The 21,025-nt window shown below is 41.5% G+C and overlaps 1 protein-coding gene across 1 annotated transcript; it reads left to right on the plus strand.

Moving 5' to 3' along the window:
- The first annotated feature begins 1,077 nt into the window (after window positions 1–1,077).
- LOC107802688 (E3 ubiquitin-protein ligase SINAT3-like) lies at window positions 1,078–8,230 on the plus strand. Its single transcript, XM_016626226.2, has 3 exons — window positions 1,078–1,564; window positions 4,870–5,256; window positions 7,670–8,230. The coding sequence occupies exons 1-3, from the start codon at window positions 1,349–1,351 to the stop codon at window positions 8,030–8,032; spliced, it is 966 nt and encodes a 321-aa protein (XP_016481712.1). The 5' UTR covers window positions 1,078–1,348; the 3' UTR covers window positions 8,033–8,230.
- The last annotated feature ends 12,795 nt before the right edge of the window (window positions 8,231–21,025 follow it).

Here is a 21,025-nt window from a genome sequence, read left to right on the forward strand (position 1 = left end):
GGAACCCCTTTATATTTAATATTGTTCCATGGACTTGAAAGGTGAAAGGATTAGACGAGAGAAATGACTTGGTTCTCACTTGAAATGAAAGGATTGTCTACTTATTTTCCTGCTCTGAGTTCTATTATCATTTTTTTATCATGTTTAATTAGAACTTCATACTATTATATTTTTGGCCCATAGTAGGAATCGAAGTCGACCCCTCGTCACTTCTTAGAGGTTAGGCTAGATACTTACTGGGTACATCTTGTTTATGTACTCACGCTACACTTCTGCACTTGATGTGCAGGATCTGAGGCAGGTACATCTGGTTATCCGTCCGGCGCGTACACTTGACTTCTGGTCCGAGACCACACGGTGAGTTGCCCTTCTGAGCCATTCAGCAGCAGCCGGAGTCTCTCTTTTGATTTATTTCCTGTCTATTCTTTTTCAGACAGTAGAGTAGAGATCTTTTATATATTCTACTAGTAGCTCACATACTTGTGACACCAGATCTTGGCACACACTAGTAGACTTGTGATTTTGGTTTTATTCCTATGGCCATAAATACATTCAGCTGCTTTCGTTTTATTAATTTAAATCTGTTTCTTACTAAACCCATTAAATTAAAGAAAGTTATTTACTTAGAAAAAACTTATTAAAATGGGAAGATCACTAGATTGTTCACTGTTGGCTTGCCTAGCAATGGCGCTGGGCGCCATCACGGTCAAAGATGGAATTGGATCGTGACAATTGCTTCCATCAAATTGGCATCTCCGGTCGGAATTTAATACTCTCTCTCTTTTAATTTATATGAACACATTTGACTGGTCACGAAATTTAAGAAAAGAGAGAAGACTTTTGAACTTATGGTATAAAATGAGGCACATATATTTTGTGTGGGTATAAATCATTGCATAAAAGTTAATTCTTTCTAAATAGAAAAATGTGTTATTCTTTTTGGCACGAACTAAAAAGGAAATAGATTCAATTAAATTAGAAAGGAGAGACTATACTTTTATTTTAAAAAAGGAGTTTGGGAGAAAAATAAGTGGCCGTAAGATGAATATCAACTACAGTTATGTCCCTAATTTTGACGGCTATCCTTATTTCTCTCTCTTCTTCTCAGACAACCTCGGAAGCCCCGACAGAGAGAGGGGAAGAAAGAATAAAGGAACTTCCTCTTCTGGCAAAAGGGTTCGTTTCTTTTTGATTGTTGATCCGAACCCTTTACCCTTGTGTTATTTTTCTCCATTTTCCTGTTCAGGATAAAGAAGAAACATAAGAAAGTTTGTGTCTTGATTGATTTTGTAAGTCATTTGGTGAAAAAGTTTGATGATTAAATGTAAGTGGGTGGTTCAGATTTGTAATGGAAGAAATGGAGATGGATAGCATTGAGTGTGTATCATCATCAATGGATGGCGTTGAAGATGAAGAGATCCGATCTTCTGTTTCATCTCATCAACAATATTCTTCAGCAAAACCTCATCATAATGTTATACCTTCCGGGATTGCCCCAACTAGTGTTCATGAATTGCTGGAATGCCCCGTTTGTACTAATTCTATGTACCCGCCTATTCATCAGGTTCATTCTCTTTATTTCTCTTCACCTTTTTTGATATTTACTATTTGGGTTAGATCGGACTGTTTTTGTTTTGTTTGATTGAAATTAAACAGACCCAAATGGATATAGACGATTTATATAGCCTATCTCAACTAGTTTGGAATTGAGACTAGTTGTTGTTAATTGAGGGGAAAACTGAAGTCTTTTGTGTAATTTGATTGTGTTGAGTGCTAACAAAATTCTAAAAGACTAGTATATTTAGAGATGACAAGGAATATAGATATTGAATTCTAGATTTCTTTTTTATAGGCCTTTCCATTTTGGTTAGGGAATATGTGTGTTTTCTAGACCATTGGGGAATTGGATGCCACTGGTAGAGTATGCGAAGAGTTTGTCTCTTGCTGTTAGAGAAGGTTGATATTGCGCTCTTATGGCCCTTAATCATCTTAAAGCTGGGTTCTTTGGAACTTTCATGGCCATTTTTTAGGATCTCTTGAGGAATACTTGTAAAACTTTAAGATATGGATTGAAGCATGATAATATGATTATGGTGTAGCAAGGTTAACAGGACAGTGTACTTCATTAGATTGAGTTTTATCAATTTTGAAGAGGTGAAGAGTTGTTGAAGATGACTGCAGATAGTGTTGTGCTTTTCTTATTGTATTCACTGTATACTATTGGCTGTTTTGGTGAATAACTGCAGCTGATTGCGGATGTTTTCTGCTTTAACTTTGACGAATAGAAGAAGGGAGGATTTTCTGCTTGTGGAATCTACAGCCCGTGCTATGTTCACCTGTGGTTTAAATCTTTATGAGGAGATGAATTTAGTAAATCAGAAAGACAATGTTGGCTCTAGATAATGAGACTTAATGGAGCTGCAGTATGGGAGTGGTGCACTTAACATTCAATAAGCTTTCTTACTTTAGGTCATGGAAGGATATTTGTAGAGCGATTGATTGGATTAAACTAGTTCATTCTGCAGTGTCTTGAATGATCCTTCCTAGGTCCTCCATTTGGCATCTGATAATATGATACAAACATAGATACATTGATGTATATCGAGGGAGAACGTAAGATTAAGTTGAAAAGACTTTTGTGTGGAGGTATATTGAACAAGTTGAGCTTAGTAAGAAAACGTATCACCAGTTGGTAAAAACTACTTAAAGAGTCCCATTCTTGTAACTTGTCGTATTTGGAGTTCGTTTTTCTGTTGATTGAGACTTGGGCGGCACCAATCTCCCCCGACAAAGATCTATCTGCGCCTGTGATTTTTGGAGTAGATTAATTTCGTTTAGCCGAATTTTTTAGTGTTTGGTGGTGCACTGGGGGTATAGAATTTTGTGTGTGTTGTGGGTTGGGGGGGGGGGGGATGATCCGCTAGCAAGGTGGGAAAATGATGTGGGACACAGTGAGAGGCATGACCAATTGATGGAAAGACAACAACAACATACCCAGTATAATCTCACAAGTGGGGTTTGGGGAGGGTAGTGTGTACGCAGACCTTACCCCTACCTGGAGAGGTAGAGAGGCCGTTTCCGATAAACCCTCGGCTCAAGATAAGGTGGAAAGGAAGAAAGGGGAAAAAAAAAGAAGAAAGAGGGGGGAGAAAGAAAGACGAGGGAGACAAAAGACAATAAGGAAAGAGAGGAGAAAAAGTAGCATCAGATGGTAACAATCAAGGAGCAACAATTTCTAGTAAAAGGGAGAAAGAGTAGCATCAAATAGTAACAATCAGGGAGCAACAATTTCCAATAGCAATTTTCAAAAACAATGGACGTGGTTGCTAAGTACCAGATATAATAACAAACTAAAAGGAAGTAACTTTCAACCAACAACAAGAATATTACTAGTACTACTAGTAAACCTAGGAGAAACTCACAACTACCTGTCAACCCACCACCTTGATCCTCGACCTCCACACCTTCTTATCGCTAGTCATGTCCTCGGTTAGGTGAAGCACCGACATGTCCTGCCTAATCACCATTCCCCAATACTTCTTTGGCCTACCCCTGCCCTTCCTCAAGCCCGTCATGGTCAACCTCTCACACCTCCTGACCGGGGCATCTATGTCTCTCCTTCTCACATGCCCAAACCATCGCAGCCTCGATTCCCGTAACTTGGCTTCCACGGATGCCACTCTCACCTTGTCCCTAATAACTTCATTCCTGATCTTGTCTTTCCTGGTATGTCCACACATCCATCTCAACATACTCATTTCAGCTACGCTCATCTTCTGGACATAGGACTTCTTGATGGGCCAGCACCCAATTGATGGAAGGACGATGATGCAAAAGCATATTAGGATTTTGGGAGTAGGGAAGGAATGTGCCGAACCTTTTGCTCTTTTCCTTTTATATTTTAGAGTAAAAATGTTATTTAGGACATATTTTGTTAGGATATTATCCTGACATAATAATTCTACATTGGAGGATACAAAAGACGGGCTAAATTTTATACCGCTTTACCCCAGCCCTTTGAAAGGCGACAAAACGGTTTCTAAAGCTGAAAGCATAGAAAGGAGTAAGAGAAAAACATTTCTGATAATCCTTGATGCATATGTAATGATTGAAATCTTGTGAATAATTGAGGTTCTTTACTCAGTGGTTATACATTGCTGGACAATGTGTAGGGGTTGTACCTGAGTGAGCGTTAACAATCCAATGTGGCCTTTCAATAAATGGTCAATGCCACCAGGGATTATTTGATTAGAAAGTAGACATTTTCCTTTTCGGGTAACCCAATATGGCTTTTTCAGAAAATTGTTACTGCCTCTAGGAATTCTTTTACAAAAAATGGACATTTCCTTTTTCTTTTCATTATAGTTGTAGCAGGCAAGTTTTGGGTACATTCTTCGGGATTCAAGTGACTCCTTGACTACACTATTTTTCACCGAACAATACAATCAAATGGATGAGCAGAATTTCACGTGATCAGTTTTGAATGCAATACTTTATATGTATGCTTCTTTCAGTGATAGTTTTGGAACATGGCATGTTACATAATACTGGGACTAAATTTATTGTTCTGTAAAAGACAAGATGTTTGGCCTTCCAAAGAAAAGAGAAAAGCAAAATGATAATAATGGATCTTCTCATCCGCAAAATATTCTCTATGGCTAAATCAGGTAGAATTCTGTTCTCTTATCCTTAATCCTATCTTTTCTCCTTGATATTTAGGTCTGGTTGTCATGTGAACGCTTTAGGGCTGGATCAACTGAAAAACTTTAATGCATATCAAGATTCATATTACTCATTTAGTCTTTTTGAATTTTAACTCCTTCTGAATGGACTTAAGGTAATCATTTTAAACTTTGTTTTGTTTTGTAGTGTCACAATGGACACACGCTTTGTTCAACTTGCAAAACAAGGGTGCACAATCGATGTCCCACATGCAGACAAGAGCTTGGTGATATAAGGTGTTTAGCGCTAGAGAAGGTAGCAGAGTCGCTTGAACTGCCTTGCAAATATTATTCTTTGGGCTGCCCAGAAATATTCCCATATTACAGCAAACTTAAACATGAGACATTGTGCAATTTTAGACCATACAATTGCCCATATGCTGGGTCAGAGTGCTCAGTGACCGGAGACATCCCTTATTTGGTTACGCATTTAAGAGATGACCACAAAGTGGATATGCACACAGGATGCACGTTCAACCATCGTTATGTAAAGTCTAATCCTCGTGAAGTGGAAAATGCCACATGGATGCTGACGGTAACTCCAGCATCTTTTAAGCATCAAATGATTTCTTCTTATTGCTATGCCTAATATTTAATGTGTTTAGTGGGGTTGCTGAGCAAGTATTATGTAGCAAAATATTTAGCTCACCTATTTATCCTAACCACCCAAATGCTGAAAAATGAACTTGCAACTGTTCTGCGAATGAATTTTTTAAAAGAGAACTTGGATGCCAAATTATCATGTGTCACATCTTTTCTTTTTCGGAATACCTGCTTTACATTTTCATAGTCCAAATGTTCTTTTTTTGTGCTTTTCCACTAGACTATATTAGAGAACTCCTAATGTTGGATAATCCTTATGTACAGAGTATTGAGATATTATGGATCCAAACAGAGCATTTATAATATTTTGGATTCATACAGCTGACATCAACTAGCCTGGGATTGAGGCATTGTAGTAGTTGTTGTTTTTGTTTCTTTTGCCATAACATATTTCCTGGCTTCCTATCTCTTTTTTTTGTAGGTCAATCTTGTTTTTTTGTCCCTTTTCCAATCAATCTATATTTTTGATGGCATCTATTTGAAAAGGCTGAATACATAGGCAACCCCTTAAACTTGTCCAAAAAATTCATTTACACACCTCAACTAAGGATGTGACCTACTGAACACTTGATGTCTATAGAAAATGTGCCTATTAGACACAAAGTGGTGACATGGCACAGTGCGTGATGTGCACTTCTTCGGGCAGCATGAAATAACTTAAAACGGTGCTAACATTTTCCAATGACATGTTTCCATACAAAAAAAGGTACAGTAATTAGTTTACTTTTTGTTTTCTTTTTCTCCTTTATCTTCTCTATCCCCGTGCGACCTCCATCGCCGAAAAAACACTCAATTCTCACGCCCTCATCTTCCTCTCCTCTCAGAAAACCCATGAGGCCCCTTGTTCCAATCTCCCGCTTCCACCACTCCAGCACCGTGATCTCACCCAAACTCACACACTCCCACCATGACAACTACACTACACTTAAACTCATCAAACCATCACGCCGGAGAACAGCCTTCAGGTTACCTATCATCACCTGAGACGTTAAGAGAATAACAAACAAAAACTGATAAGTAGACTATTTGGTGTTGAGAGATTTCTTGGCTTTCGGAACATTGCTTTTGCAGCCTCAAACTCTCTGTTTTGCATAAAATCATAATCAATGAGTAAAAAACAATATTCGGATCTAGAAGGTTGAAAAAAAAAAAAAAAAAAGAAACAGAAAGCTGGTACTGGATTTAACCTTGTTTAGAAAATATCTGCTGTCCTTTATGTGGACATTGAGATTACTAAAAATTTCAGAGGAGGCAGATCTGTATCGAGAAAAGAAGAAGCTTGGTTCCTCTACTATTTTTGTAGTATTCTTAATTCAGAAAGAGAACTTGAAAGACGACCTACGTCTAAAATTGAAGTTATCTAACAGCCTTAGTAGTGTAGGAAGTGTTAGCCGAGATTCAAGTTTCATAGACTTCATGTCAGGTTTCTTTTTGTTTGTTAATTCAACAAAATTTAACCGATATGGGAGAGTCAGTTAAGAGATAACACCAAGTAACAAGAAAAGAGGAGAGATGGGTTGGGATTTGATGGCGGGATTGGTTTCAATGGTCAAATGAGGAGAGCCAAGAAGAAAACAGGGTTCAAAACGGAGAAAAGAAATGACTGGGATGAGTGGAGGGGGTCGATGAAAGCTTTTGTTTTTTGCACAAAACTTTTTTTGAGTATTTAGGATGCCACTTGTTATTACTTCACTGTCTTCGTTGCCACGTTAGTGCGCATGAACTGTATGCGTTTTATGTTTTTGAATTTTGAAAGTAGTATCACTGTTTTGAGTCTAATAGGCACACTTTTCATGGAACGTCACATCCTTAGTTGAGGTGTCTAAATGAAATTTTCGGACAAGTTTAAGGGGCTGTCTATGTATTCAGCCATTTGAAAATAGTTTGAAATCATTCTATTGAAGGTTGAAATGTTCTGACCCAATTAAGTATAGAGTTTATTGCAATAATGAAGAAAGGGAGTGCACCTTATGGCCATTGTAATTTATCCTGTCATTTCCCATCTGCTTTGGAAAAGCTTCCTTCTCCAAGTTAAAAACAAAAATGCCTAGTATAATGGTAAAGGGGCCCTAGAACATTTTGCTTTGGCAGATTCTAATATGAGATAGGTCAGGACAAGGTTTGAGGCATGATTTGTGTTGAGTTTGTCTCTTGACATCTACTTGGGGCCTGCATTCTGTATGACGCGTGCGTGCGCGCCTTTTTTTTATCCTTCCAAGACACTAAATACTTGTATCCCATTATATGTTATTGTTGATGACTTGATGTATCCCAAGTTCATGGTCACTGCAGGTTCAGAAAAGTAGTGTATTTTGACAGGGTGACTCTTGTTGCTCCTTTATCAGGTCTTCCACTGTTTCGGGCAGTATTTCTGTCTCCATTTCGAGGCGTTCCAGCTTGGCATGGCACCTGTATATATGGCATTTCTACGCTTCATGGGTGATGAAAGTGAGGCACGGAGTTACAGCTACAGTCTAGAGGTAGGAGGAAATGGTAGAAAGCTCTTATGGGAGGGTACCCCAAGAAGTATTCGAGATAGCCACCGCAAGGTGAGAGACAGTCACGATGGTCTTATAATCCAACGTAACATGGCACTTTTCTTTTCTGGTGGTGACCGGAAAGAGCTGAAACTTAGAGTTACTGGACGGATATGGAAGGAACAACAAAATCCAGATGGTGGGGTGTGCATACCAAATCTCTGTAGCTAATTTGGTTTTGTTTTTTTGAGTGATTAAGTTTGTATACTTTTTTTTTCTTTTTCTGTTGGATGTAATGTGCATGTAGGTACAGCACTATGTTTGTTTGTACCTAAGAAGTCGTGCTCTGACCATCGTGTACTAAGAATGCTACATATACCTTTTTTTGAGTTGTGTCAATTGTTAATAACCATCTTACCGTTGCATTTAGTGATATCTCCTAACGATTTCTTGAGAGAATAATTAGGTAAGCTCAAAGCCAGGTTATTATCACCATCTGTCAAGGTGCGGGTTGTCCGCTTTAATGTACTAGGAATACCTTTTTTTTTAGTTGTATCAATTGTTAATAACCATCTTACCGTTGCATTTCGTGCTCTCTCCTGACATCAAATAGCTAAATACATGATGGATACCATAACAGATAGTATACTAACTTAGCGATAAGAGAAGGAGATTAACTTACACGAGAGTGACTCTCCTTTATCACTTAAAGAAAATAATTGTTTGCCACTATAGGAGCAACATTTTTTATTAATTGGACGTAAGACTTGCGGCTTCCTGTGATTAAATAACTAGCACCACGTCAGAAATACAAGTCATGTTGATGAGCTATTACTTGTATTTATTAATTGGACGTAAGACTTGCGGCTTTCTGAAAGAGTATTACTACAAGAGACAGAAAACAGTCATACATGTACTAAACAATATAATCACTCCAAATTCAAAAGCAAATATTGATAAATAAATAAGTGTATTCACTTGATGATCACAAATCAAAAGCAAATTAGCTTCATGCCATTGTCGCTGTCGCCTCTTAAGATGTGGACAGGGAAAAGTGGGATTCTAAAAGTATTCGAAATAGTCTAAAGAAATAGAAAATCATCATGTTTAACCCAACTAAACAATTGATTATAGCATATTAAAGGGGGCAGATTTAGAGGGAGCGGACAATGGAAAATTACACTGTACATATAAGCAAAATCCGGTTTGTACCTTTATATATTATATTTTGGGATAGGCGTTCGGATTTCCACATCTCTTCTAAGAGCGTGCTGAATCCAACCGTTGCACGTTCCCCCTTTGGCTAAACCACCACTTCAGGCTAACCCTTTTGCATGGCTGGCACTTACTCAAGTTAGAGATACCTTTGACACAACTCAAAAGCATAGCTTGGTTGTTAAGAGAGTTAAAAACTTTTATAAGGTTGCTGGTTTAGTTCTTATTGGCCACAAGCTTTTTAAATTTTTTAACATTTTCTTTTTTTTTTAACCCCTTAGCGAAAATATTGCCTCCGCCGCTTGGGTGGGCGGTGGGGAACCTTTCAAAAGTTCATTTGTTTTTCTCTTGCTTTTTATGCTTTAACGTACCATTCATAGGGACAGTTAAAAATAGATCCTAGTCTTTGAATAATGCTGTGGACGCATGTCGTTAATCAAAATTGGCATGGAGATGTAATGGAGCAGAAAATAAGATTTTATATTCGGTCACTGTTTGACCCAAAATTTAGATCTAGATTTAAACAATCAGATTTTCCAATAAAATAGAGTTAATCTTAGCCAATATTAATATCTAATAGAGAGATTAAATGATTTCGTAGCGAGATGTCATGTATACTATTTGAGTAGCAATAAATAGCAACAATGATGCTATATTCAATGATCCAAGGACAAAGAAGGTAACATTAAATAGCAGTAAATAATAATGAATGACATTTATGTAAATAAATGCATGTGAGTCACTAGAAAAATGGTGAGATTCTTTGATATTCCTTCTCACAAAGATAGATGATGATAAGCCTTTGAATATTCGGATCCTCCTTGGACCGTGAGAGAAATGATAGATAAAGATCTGAAGAAAATGTGTATTTTGTATGTCTACGATAAAGTAAGAATCTTCAAAGAATGTCAATGTATTAATTTTTTACAATGAATGTCCAATCCCTTCTATAACTACATATCTTTCTATTTATCAGGGTACATGGGTCACAAAACCCTAAGTAGTACAGTCGGGGAAGAATATTTGTTGGGATATTCTCTAGGGGACCTTATTTCTAAAACTAGACATCACTGCTTCATTAATGAGAATGCTCGTCCTTGTCTTCATTCTCTGTTGAGTCACCTTTACCTCGTGACGTCGACCTAGATTAACTGAATCGATAGCACATGGCAATCAACGAAGGCTTTCATAATGTCGACTAGGCCTACATATAATTATGATAATTTTTAGCCCATATAGTTAGTCCCTCAGCTTGTTGAGGTCGTCTTCGTGGGCGAGTTCAATGAGCGGATAGCAGCAGTCGTGGTCGTCATGACAAACACGCGATGTGGCTTTTCGTGGATCGCATATTTCAAACCCCCAATTTTCTCGGGTAATTTGCTGGAACCATATGGTCCAAGAAAAAAAGTGATATCATGATGATGCCTGCTCTCGAAGTGCCACCTCGATTCATGTGTGGCTTTTGATTGGCTCTGCCGCTTTGATTCTTGTGACAATCATGATGAACCGTTTCGGGTTTGGTGCCTTCATCTCTATAAATAGGGCTTATTTTACTAGAACCTAAACTTTACAAACTTTGGACCCTCTTTCGAATTTCCCTCCCTTGCTTCATACCATTTTTCCATATCTCCAGTTTCACTTTCTGCATACGCAATAACATAAGTTGGGAGCTGAACCAAAGCAAGTATCGTGGGTGATCCAGAAGATACTAAAAGCCAGGAAATACTTTGAGGAAGCTGGCTACTCAGAAGAAGAGGTATTGAGAATGAAAAAATTTCCAACCAAAGCCATGCACTTGAAACTTAGAGGGGAGTTTAGTAAGGTACCATGGAGAAGGTTGATATGCAATAATACTGAGTTACCTAAGTGGATATTCATCTTATTCCTGGCTGCACACAGAAGACTACTAACAAGGGACAGATTGAGGAGATGGGGTTGCTTGGAAGATACTACCTGCACACTATGTCACACAGAAGAAGAAACTATCGATCACCTATTCTTCAAATGTTCATTCTCAACACAAGTATGGGCAGCAGTGCTGGACTGGCAGAAGGATCATAGACAAGTGATGACGTGGGATCAAGAATTGGAATGGGCTGAACAACACTGTAAAGGTAGAAGCTCCAACGCTGAAATTTACAGGATGACACTAGCTGGAAGCATATACTATATATGACAAGAGAGGAATGCACGAATCTTTCAAGCAACACAGAGGAATGTTGAAACAATCACTCGACTGTTAACACAGAAAATACATTGTCGAGGGAATTTGAAGCAACGATTGAAGAGAAGGTTACTAGAGTTAAACTACTATCCTACTGTTCATATAGATATGTAAAAAGGTAGTTATGAATAGGTAGGAGTAGCAGGAAAGGAAGGGATAGCTGAATCTGGGACTATTGTCCAAATCAAGCTATAAAGAGAATCAAATGTGTAAATATTACTTGGTAAATAAAATTGTTTAGTTACCAAAAAAAATAACCATATCTAATGCTCCTTCTACTATGAATGACGATAACAACCCTATCCCTTTGGCTGTCATATTTCCTGTTCACAGGGAAGACGCCATCATCGCCGCTGAAGAGGAAGCTCTTCCTTCAGTGGAGGAGATCATCCCATATAACCCCGATGCTAGATTCGATTTTCAATGGCCGCCGGATGATATGACCAGAAAATTTCAATCATTGATGACGTCAAGGCGCTTGGATGAATTCAAATTCAAGTTTAGTCTTCCCAACCATGTAGAATTAATCCCCACTAGTGAAGATGAAGTGTACGTTCAATGTCCTGGGTATTGCACTCTATATGCCTACCTGTTCGCCATCAGCTACTCGTTTCCCCTCCTTCCACTGGTGGAGGAGTTTTGCCGCCATTACAATATTTTTATTGCTCAGCTCGCCCCCTGTGTTTACAAGGTCATCAAGATGCTATCAAAGTTCACCGAACTTGCCGGGATCAAGATCACGGTACGGCACTTGGTGCATCTGTTCGCACCTAGCTTCTATAGAGGGACGATGTTGACCATTCGACATCGTGGGGGCAAATGTCTGGTGGTGAAGATGGATGATAAAGGTAGTCAAAATTTCTAGCTCGACTACTTCTTTGTCACGACTGAGGCCATTGTGGCTAATGTTAATGGTTTCCCTGAGGCCTGGAACCAACACGTAAGTGTTCGTGTTTTTTGCTTTTACCCGTTCAAGTACTTTGTTCATTCTAAGTTGGTCGAGTAATCCTTCTTCTCCTGTAGCCATTAGTCATCCTGCTCTTTTGGCAGCACGTCTCGCTAACTGGGTTAAGAAGGTGAGCCCTACACCACGGTGATTCGTGACCGGTCGAGCTTCTTTCAGAAGTTCATACCGGCCCTCCCCTCGACAGGTAATCTCCTTCTTCTTGTCGTTATCATTTTCGTTTTGGCTTGTGGCATTGCACTCAATTCTTATGATTTTTTATAGGTTCAGTTAGGGGGCTACAAGAAGGAACAGGGCGCCCGTGCCCTCGTTCAGGAGGAGAAGGGTTGCTACTCCTTCCGCCTCTGCCTTCGCCTCCGTCTCAGCTGTTGCGCCTGCTCCTCCTTTATTTTCACTCATCCACGAAGATGATGAGGTTTCTCCACGTGATGGGGACCTAAGGCCCCGCTAAATAAAGGCTGTGGACGTAGGAGGGGGAGTTCCCTTGGCCATCGATTCAGTAAAGGATGAGTTCATGATTCGGGAGATGGTGACGATACACATCAACGGTGATGTTGGGGTGACCTATGAGGCCCCACAACTAGAAGAGGCTAATGAGGGTGTGCTTTTGCGTCCCGAGGAGGAGAAGGTTGTGGAGGGGATGCTTGGTGACATCTCTGTGCCTGTAAGGCAAGAGGAGGCCTCTTCTTCCAGGCCGACAGAGGATGATTCTCCGGCCGACGAGGATAAAGGTAAGAACATTGTTGACTAGGATAATGAGTCGGGTTCCGACATGGACCCTGATGATCTTGGGATGATTGATGAGGGGCTCACTCAGATCGACGTGAGGATGGAGGGGGGGTTCAAGGACCATCACGATTTCAATGGATCGTGATTTGCTGAGAAATACTGAGGAGGTAGTTCCCGCTCTCGATCCTCTTTGCTCCGACACAGAGCACGTGACTCTCAAGAAGTTGACTGATAGTACTTTGTCGAAGAACTTTGTCGGCCTCACTCTCAGGGTAAATGTGGTTGTCCTTCGTTCTTTTTTCTTTGTCTTAACTTGTTTCTAAGTTTTAACTTTTGCCTTTCTTTAATTTGCGTATTGTCATTATGGAAATTGAGAGTGCTCATAGGGAGAAGAGACGGAAAGATATTTATGTGAAGTTGAAAGGTAAGTACTTGGAGTACCGTGGGAAGTACTGGGACGTTTGGAGGCGGCTTCGCGAGGAGGGAGATGTGCCGGCATTGAGAGAAATGCTGAAGAAGAAAGACGAGGAGCTGATGGCAGTTGTGGAGAGGCTCAGCGTTATCGAGTGAGCCTTTAAGAGAAAATAGGAAGAGCGCGAGCTAAGCAAGGGCATGAAGCCCAATGCAGCGACCTCCAGAATCGAGTGGATCAACTGGAAAGTCAGTTGGATGGGTGCCAGTTTCAAATGGACGCTCTCCGGGGGAGGTTTCTAAGAAGCAACAGATATTCGAGCAGGCAGAGTCTTCCCGACTAGATGCCTGGAGGAAGATTGACATTCTCGAGCTGGTGAACAAGACTCTCCGTTATGAGCGGGATAATGCTTTGTCAACGGCTAAGGCTAAATAGGACCGGCTTGAGGAGAGGATTGGAGAGTTGGATAAGGAGAACTCCGAGCTGCATGATCGAGTTACTGCTCTTAAGGCCGAGAATTCCCAACTACTTGTGCGGCCCTCTACGTCTAATGCCTCTGAGTATCCTAATATTCCTCAAGAGCAATACGAAGAGTGGATTCACACTGAAACCCAGCTGGACGTGATCCGTGATTTGAATAAGGCGGGCTCTATTTCTGAGACGGCCTTGAGGAGGCTCGAGTTAAAGCTTGTGAGGCCCGACTTGCATGTTTCTATGATCCTGCCATGCCTCATCCTGATTTCGAGGAGGATGAGGAAGAGGGTGTGGACCGGCTTGCGAATAGTGCTTGGTATGACTCCGCTTACAGTCGAGGCGAGGATGGAGAGGACGTCGGAGGCCAGAGTGGTGATGGCCAATAGTTTTTGTTTAGCATCTTGTATATTTTTGTCGGCGTCTTCAAGCGCCTTTGTAAAGACTCTTTATCTAAATATCAAAGTTGGTTCTTGTTTTATACACACCTTTCTTATCTTTGTTTCTGTACTTGTTTTTTACTTATGTACTCATGTGTTTTGCTTCTATACTTCCTTTCTTCATTGTTATCCTCTAAGTTGCGATAGCCATGGTGTTGTGTGGCCATAGGACGTATCGGCCTTTGTTCGAGTTTGTTGAACATACTTTTAAGTTAAATAGTGACCGATGGTCGATAGGTATTGTTCGAGCTAGTCGAACATACCTTTATGTGAGTCATGGCCAAGGGTCGATAGGTGTTGTTAGAGATGGTCGAACTTACCTTTAAGTTTTTCATGACCGAGGACCGATAGGTGTTGTTCGAGCTGGTCAAACGTACCTTTAAGTTTGAGTTGTAGCCGTGGGCTAAATAAGAGTTGTTCAGTCCGTTTGAGCGTACCTTTGATTAGGTAGTGGCCAAGGGACAATAAGAGTTGTTCAAGATGGTCAAACTTTCCTTTTACTAGTTCATGGCCGAGGGCCGATAGGTGTTGTTCGATCTTGGTCGAACGTTCCTTTCATTAAATTAGGGCTGAGGGCCAATATGTGTTGTTTGAGCTGGTTGAACGTACCTTTTGGAGAGCAGTTTCGATCAGACATGCATCTATATTATTTCAACATCTATGTTTCAATTACATCATTTCGCCCTTGGGCAACTTTTGGAGAAAATTTACAATTTTTGTGTGTTGGATAGCGTCCTAGTCCCAGTCCCAGTATATCTAGTCCCTTCATTGTTTGACTTGGATATTCTTGAGGAGTTGAGCAATAAAAACAAAAGTCCTCTCGTGCACTCCAACCTGAAATGTCCCACTCGTCACCTCGTTAAATACCTCCTTGAGAAAACCCTATTGGGAAAAACTCAAATGAGGGAAAAAAGAGTACGGCCTACGAGGTATTTCTTGTTTTTAAGAAGTTGAAGTATTTGAGATGGCTGATATTCCAATTGTTTGGTAGGATCTTCCCTTCCATAGTTTCCAATTAGAACAAACCCATATTTTCTTTGCCTATGATTTTGTATGGTTCGTCCCAGTTAGTTCCCAACTCTCCTTCTCGTGAGTCCCTATTTTCTTGGGTCTTTGCTTTGAGCACGTAGCCCCCGACCTTGGGCAGTCGGACCTTTGACTTTTTATTGTAGTAGCGTTCTGCTTGATTCTTTTTTGAGACCATCCTTATGTATGCCATATCTCGTCGCTCCTCGACTTCGTCGAGGTCTTGTCTCATATTCTCATCGTTGTCGGTGCCGCTATCGTAGGAGTACCTCAGGCTGGGTTCTCCAACTGGTATTATTGCCTCTATTCCATAGACCAGAGAATAAGTTGTCTCTCCTGTGCTCGTCTTCAGAGTTGTTCTGTGCGCCAATAATACTTCTGGGAGTATTTCCGGCCACAATCCCTTGGCATCTTTGAGTTTTTTCTTCATGATCTTTAAGATAGATCTGTTGAAGGATTCTACTTGCCTGTTGCCGGCTGGGTGATAAGGAATTAAAAGTATCCTTTTAATGTGCTATGTTTTGAAGAACTGATGGTTTTTTTTCCCGTGAATTGGGGCCCGTTGTCATAGCTTATCTCTTTAGGTAGGCCGAATTGGCAGATGATATTTTTCCATATGAAGGCGATTACCTCTTGCCCACAAACTTGGGCGAATGCTCCTGCTTCCACCCACTTAGAGAAATCGGCAGTTAAAACTAAAAGTAATTTTACATTACCTCGTCTTGGTGGAAGCGGTCCCACGATGTCCATTCCCCATTTAATGAAAGGCCACGGAGAAGTGACGGAGTGGAGGTGCTCGCCTGCTTGGTGAATTATTGGGGTGTATTTTTGACACTACTTGTATTTCTTCACAAATTCTAGAGCGTCTGTTTTCATGGTGGGCCAATAATACCTGGCCCGTATGAGGCACCTGACAAGTACTCGGTCACCAGAGTGACTGCCATAATGACCTTCATGGACTTCTTCGAGGACGCATTGGGTTTGGTTCATGCCTAAGAATTTCTCCAAGGGGTTGCCGTACGTTCTCTTGTACAAGTCATTGTGAAGGAGACTGTACCAGGCAGTCTGCATCTTCAGTTTCTTGGCTTCCTTTTTGTCGTTTGGGAGGGTGCCATCCTGTAAATAGTTTAAAATACAATTTCCCAGTCCCACGTTAAATTTATAAATTTTACCTCGATGTGGTCCAATGTCGAGCTGAGGAGATGAACTACACTCTTATCCCCAGGAATTATACTTTTGGTTGCGGCAGTTAACTTGGCGAGGCCATCTGCTTCGACATTCTGATTTTGTGGAATTTGGTCGAGCTGGCATTCGTGGAATTTGGTCGAGCTGGCATTCGTCGAAGTTGGGTAGTAATTTGCAGATCTTGGTTTGATACCACTGCAACCTCTGCTCTTTGATTTGGAAAGTCCCAATAACTTGGTTGACTACAGGTTGAGAATCACAACGAAGCTTCAATCGCACCCCGTACTTGAGTGCTAGTTTCAATCCTGTAATTACGGCCTCATACTCGGCCTCATTGTTAGTCATATCTCAGCATCTTATGGATTGGCGAATTATCTCACCAGTGGGAACCTCAAGCACGAGTCCCAGTCCGAACACTCATGCATTGGACGCACCATCAGTGTGTAGGACCCAAAGGTCCTGTGTCTGAAAAGAAGCATGAGTGGCTTCCTTTTTAGCCTCAGGCATTACTTTTGTGCTAAAGTTTGTGATGAAGTCGGCGAGTACTTGTGACTTTATCGTTGTGCGAGGCTGATAAGTGATGTCGTGCTCACTTAACTCGATGGCCTATTCGACCAGCCTCCCCGACATCTCGGGTTTGTGTAATATTCTTCTTAAAGGAAAAGTGGTGACGACCGATATCATATGGCACTGAAAATAGGGTCTAAGCTTTTGTGAAGCTACATCAGGGCCAAGGCTAGTTTATCGAGGTGAGTGTGCCTCCGTCGATAAGTGTTTTACTGATATAATAAATTGGAGACTACGTACCTTTCTTTTCTCGAACCAAGACCGCACTTACCGCTACTTCTAAGATGGTGAGTTAAACGAGGAGGCGCTCCCCGGGCTCGGGCTTTGAGAGAAAGTGTGGTGATGACAAGTACGCCTTCAGTTCTCGCAGTGCTTTACACACTCGGGCGTCCAATCGAGGCCATTATCCCTTTTGAGTACATTAAAAAACCTATGACATCTATCAGATGACCGCGAGATGAATCTGGATAGGGTGGAAATTCTATCGGTCAATCTCTGGACTTGCTTCTTAGTATTCAATTGCTCTGGTATCCCATCGATAACCTTGATTTGATCTGGGTTGACCTCAATCCCTCGTTGTGATACCAAGAAGCCCAAAAATATTCTCGAGGCTACGCTAAACACGCATTTCTCGAGGTTTAGTTTCATTATGTACTTTCTTAATATATCGAAAGCTTCTTTTGGGAGGTCTATATGATCCTCTACCTTCACGAACTTGACCAACATGTCTTCGATATACACCTCCATGGTTTTGCCAAGTTGAACTTTGAACATTCTTTTGACCAACCTTTGATAGGTAGCCCCTCCGTTCTTCAACCCAAATGGCATGACCCTATAATAATATGTTCCCCTGTGGGTGATGAACGTAGTTTTCTCTTGGTCTTCTTCCTCCATGAGTATTTTGTTGTAACATGAGTAGGCGTCCAGAAAACTTAACAACTCATATCCTGTTGTTGCATCGATGAGTTGGTCGATGTGTGGCAGTGGGAATGAATCTTTTAAGCATGCTTTGTTTAGGTCTGTGAAGTCCACGCACATCCTTCATTTCCCATTTTTCTTTTTGACTGTCACTACATTGGAAATCCATTTGGGGTACTTCGCCTCCCTGATAGAGCCATTTGCCAATAACTTCTCTACTTCTTCGTGGATGGCCTCATTGATTGTGGGGTTGAACTTTCGTCGGACCTGCCTTATCGGGGGGTGGAAGGGGTCTACAGTTAGTTTCTGTGTGTCAATTGTTTTGGGGATGCCTGGCATATCTGCATGACTGAAGGCAAACAAATCTGCGTTAGTTATTAAGAATTGACTAAATTTACCTGGTTCTCATAGTTTGCAGCCGATATAGGCCATTTTGCTGAGGTTGTTATGATCTAGATGGATGGGGTCGAGGTCTTCTATGGTTAATCCTGCGGCTTCGACCATCTCTGGGTCCATAATAGCTTCTTTGGTTTCGACTTGTGGTGACCCCAACCCTGCTGATTGCTATGCCTCTTTTTCCTTATCTTTCTTTTGTTGAGTTGTCGTGTTGTCCATGGTGATTTGGTAGCATTCCCTAGACGTACGTTGTTCCCCTCGTATGCTGAATATTCTCCAAGATATTGGGAATTTGATCACTTGGTATAAGATGGAGGGGACGACTCTCATAAGGTGTATCCATAGTCGTCCCACAATGCTATTGTATGTTGTGTCCTGGTCCATGATATGAAATGTCATCTCTAGAGTCACTCCTCTAGCGAGAACGGGGAGTGTGATTTCTCCTATAGTCCGTTCAACTGCGTTGTTAAAACTTGTTATGTAATGCAGCGCGACACTATCTTATCCTCGAGTCTCATCTGTGTGAGGACTCAGGGATGTATGATGCACGCCCCACTTCTGTCATCTACCATAATTCTCTTGACATCAGTATCTAAAATTTGTAAAGTAATGATAAGTTCATCGTTATGAGGGAAAGTCAAATCGTCGGCATCTGACTCATGGAAGATGATACTTTCTTCGAGTCCGTCATACCGTTCGTAAGTGATCTATCTTTTGAGTTTGTGAGTGGCGGTGAAATTGATGTCGTTGATAGAGGCGTCGTCACTGCCACCAATAATCATATTGATGGTGCGAGCTGGTAAAGGTGGATTTGGTGGGCCTAGACATTCTTGACCCCTTGCTAAGGTGTTCCTGCCTTTGTCGCTGAGTAGTTCTTTGAGGTGCCCTTGCTGCAGAAAGTTTGCAACCTCTAGTCTTAGGACGATGCAATCTTCTATTTTGTGTCCACTTTCTTGGTGGAACTCGCAGAGGGCGTCGGATTTCCTTGTGTTTGGGTCTGACCTCATCTTTGGCGGCCATTTGACCTTTACTCCGAGCTTCTCGAGAGTGTATACCACTTTTATAGGTGACCGATAAAAATTGTGAGTAGATAGCAAGGGGCATACCTCGATCGTTCCTGTGAGTACCTGATCTCGGCCTAGACGGGACGTATTCATAACGAAAGGAGGGAACGGGTGTCCTAACATAGGGCTGGTGTCATTCCCTACCTGGCCGCGGTACTGGGTAGTCTCTTCTCATATTATTATTCTGTTCTCTCCTTGGCTCGGATTGTACCGAGATGAGTCGTCGAGTTGGTCCATTGAGGTCATCGTCGTCTTCTCTAACCTCGGCACATTACGCATTATAGATATCATCCCAAGTGGCTAGTGGATACTTCATTAACCAATTCAGTAGCTTTTTGGTCGCCCTCGAACCCTCTCTGCTCAACCCATTCTGAAAGGCTACCATGGACATCTCTTCGGAAATATCTGGTCAGGCCATCCTCACCCTGTTGAATCGGGTGAGGAATCCCCTCAGTCCCTCTCCTGGGGATTGCTTGATGGCGAAGATGTCATTTACTCTTGTTTAAGCTTTCTTGGCCCTGGCATGCACCTTCGAACTTATCGGCCATCTCTTTAAACATTTCTATAGAATGAGCTGGTAATTGTGAATACCATGTTAACGCCCCTCCAGTGAGGGTCTCGCCAATTTTTTTTAGAAAGATGGAGGACACCTGCTCTTTGGTGAGGTTGTTGCCTTTCACAATCCCGTCGTAGATTCTGAGATATGGGGGCATCATGAAGGTATTTTGTATGGCATGTGGAGCTGCTTCCTCGGTCCCCTATTCTAGACACCTACCGGCGTCCCTTTTTGGAAACAATTTTGGGGCGCCTGGTATTTTGTCTACCCGTTCCTGGTGCTCCCTCATTTATTCTTTGAGTGCCTTGTTCTCGTTTTCCATTTCTTCCATTTTCTGCCAAAGTTATGGGGCTATTTTGCCGAGTTACTTAGAGAGAGTTGTCTCGCGCCCTTAGGTATTCTCTACCTACCCACCTGTGTCGGTTTTGGGTACAGGTACCCTCTTGCTCAAAATCGTTCGAGCTTTTTCTAGGAGTACAGGTACCTTATTATGACTTCACTCTAGTCACTAGCCCTGCCTTTGGCATTCCCCTCCTTACGGTTTAAGACGCTCACTTGGGGACTTCTTACTCCAGCTGTTCCAAGAGTCTCCGCTAGTTGAACCGCGTCCAGTAGACTCTCTGTTTCGCTCATCTCCTTTGTCAGCTCTTTGATCGGGATACTATTATCTAGGTTCCTAAACTTTGAATGGAAGGCGGATCGTAGGTGGCAAGCAGTTATATGGATACGGTTATCACCTGCATTGTTAGTAATCATGTGAGTGTTACCTGGGTTTGGAGGGTTTAGTTGGTCATCCTGGCCGTTTCTACATTGTGTTGTGTGGGCTCTTGTGGTTTTTGCGGTCATGCGTGGGGCTTGTTTGTTGATCATGCTGACTAGAGTGTCTGTTAACCATGCTTCGAGGAGCTTTTTCATAGCGGGTGGTGCCCCTTCTCTCGTGAAAGTAGAGGCTCTTTTCCCATTTGGTTTTGTTGTGCTGCAAAAAAGGGCAGGCGACCTCTCTCATCTGGGAGAGGCCGTGGGCGTCATTTCCTCGCTTTGGGTGTCATAGACTTCC

The sequence above is a fragment of the Nicotiana tabacum genome, chromosome 21 (assembly GCF_000715075.1).
Source record: "Nicotiana tabacum cultivar K326 chromosome 21, ASM71507v2, whole genome shotgun sequence".
NCBI lineage: Eukaryota > Viridiplantae > Streptophyta > Magnoliopsida > Solanales > Solanaceae > Nicotiana > Nicotiana tabacum.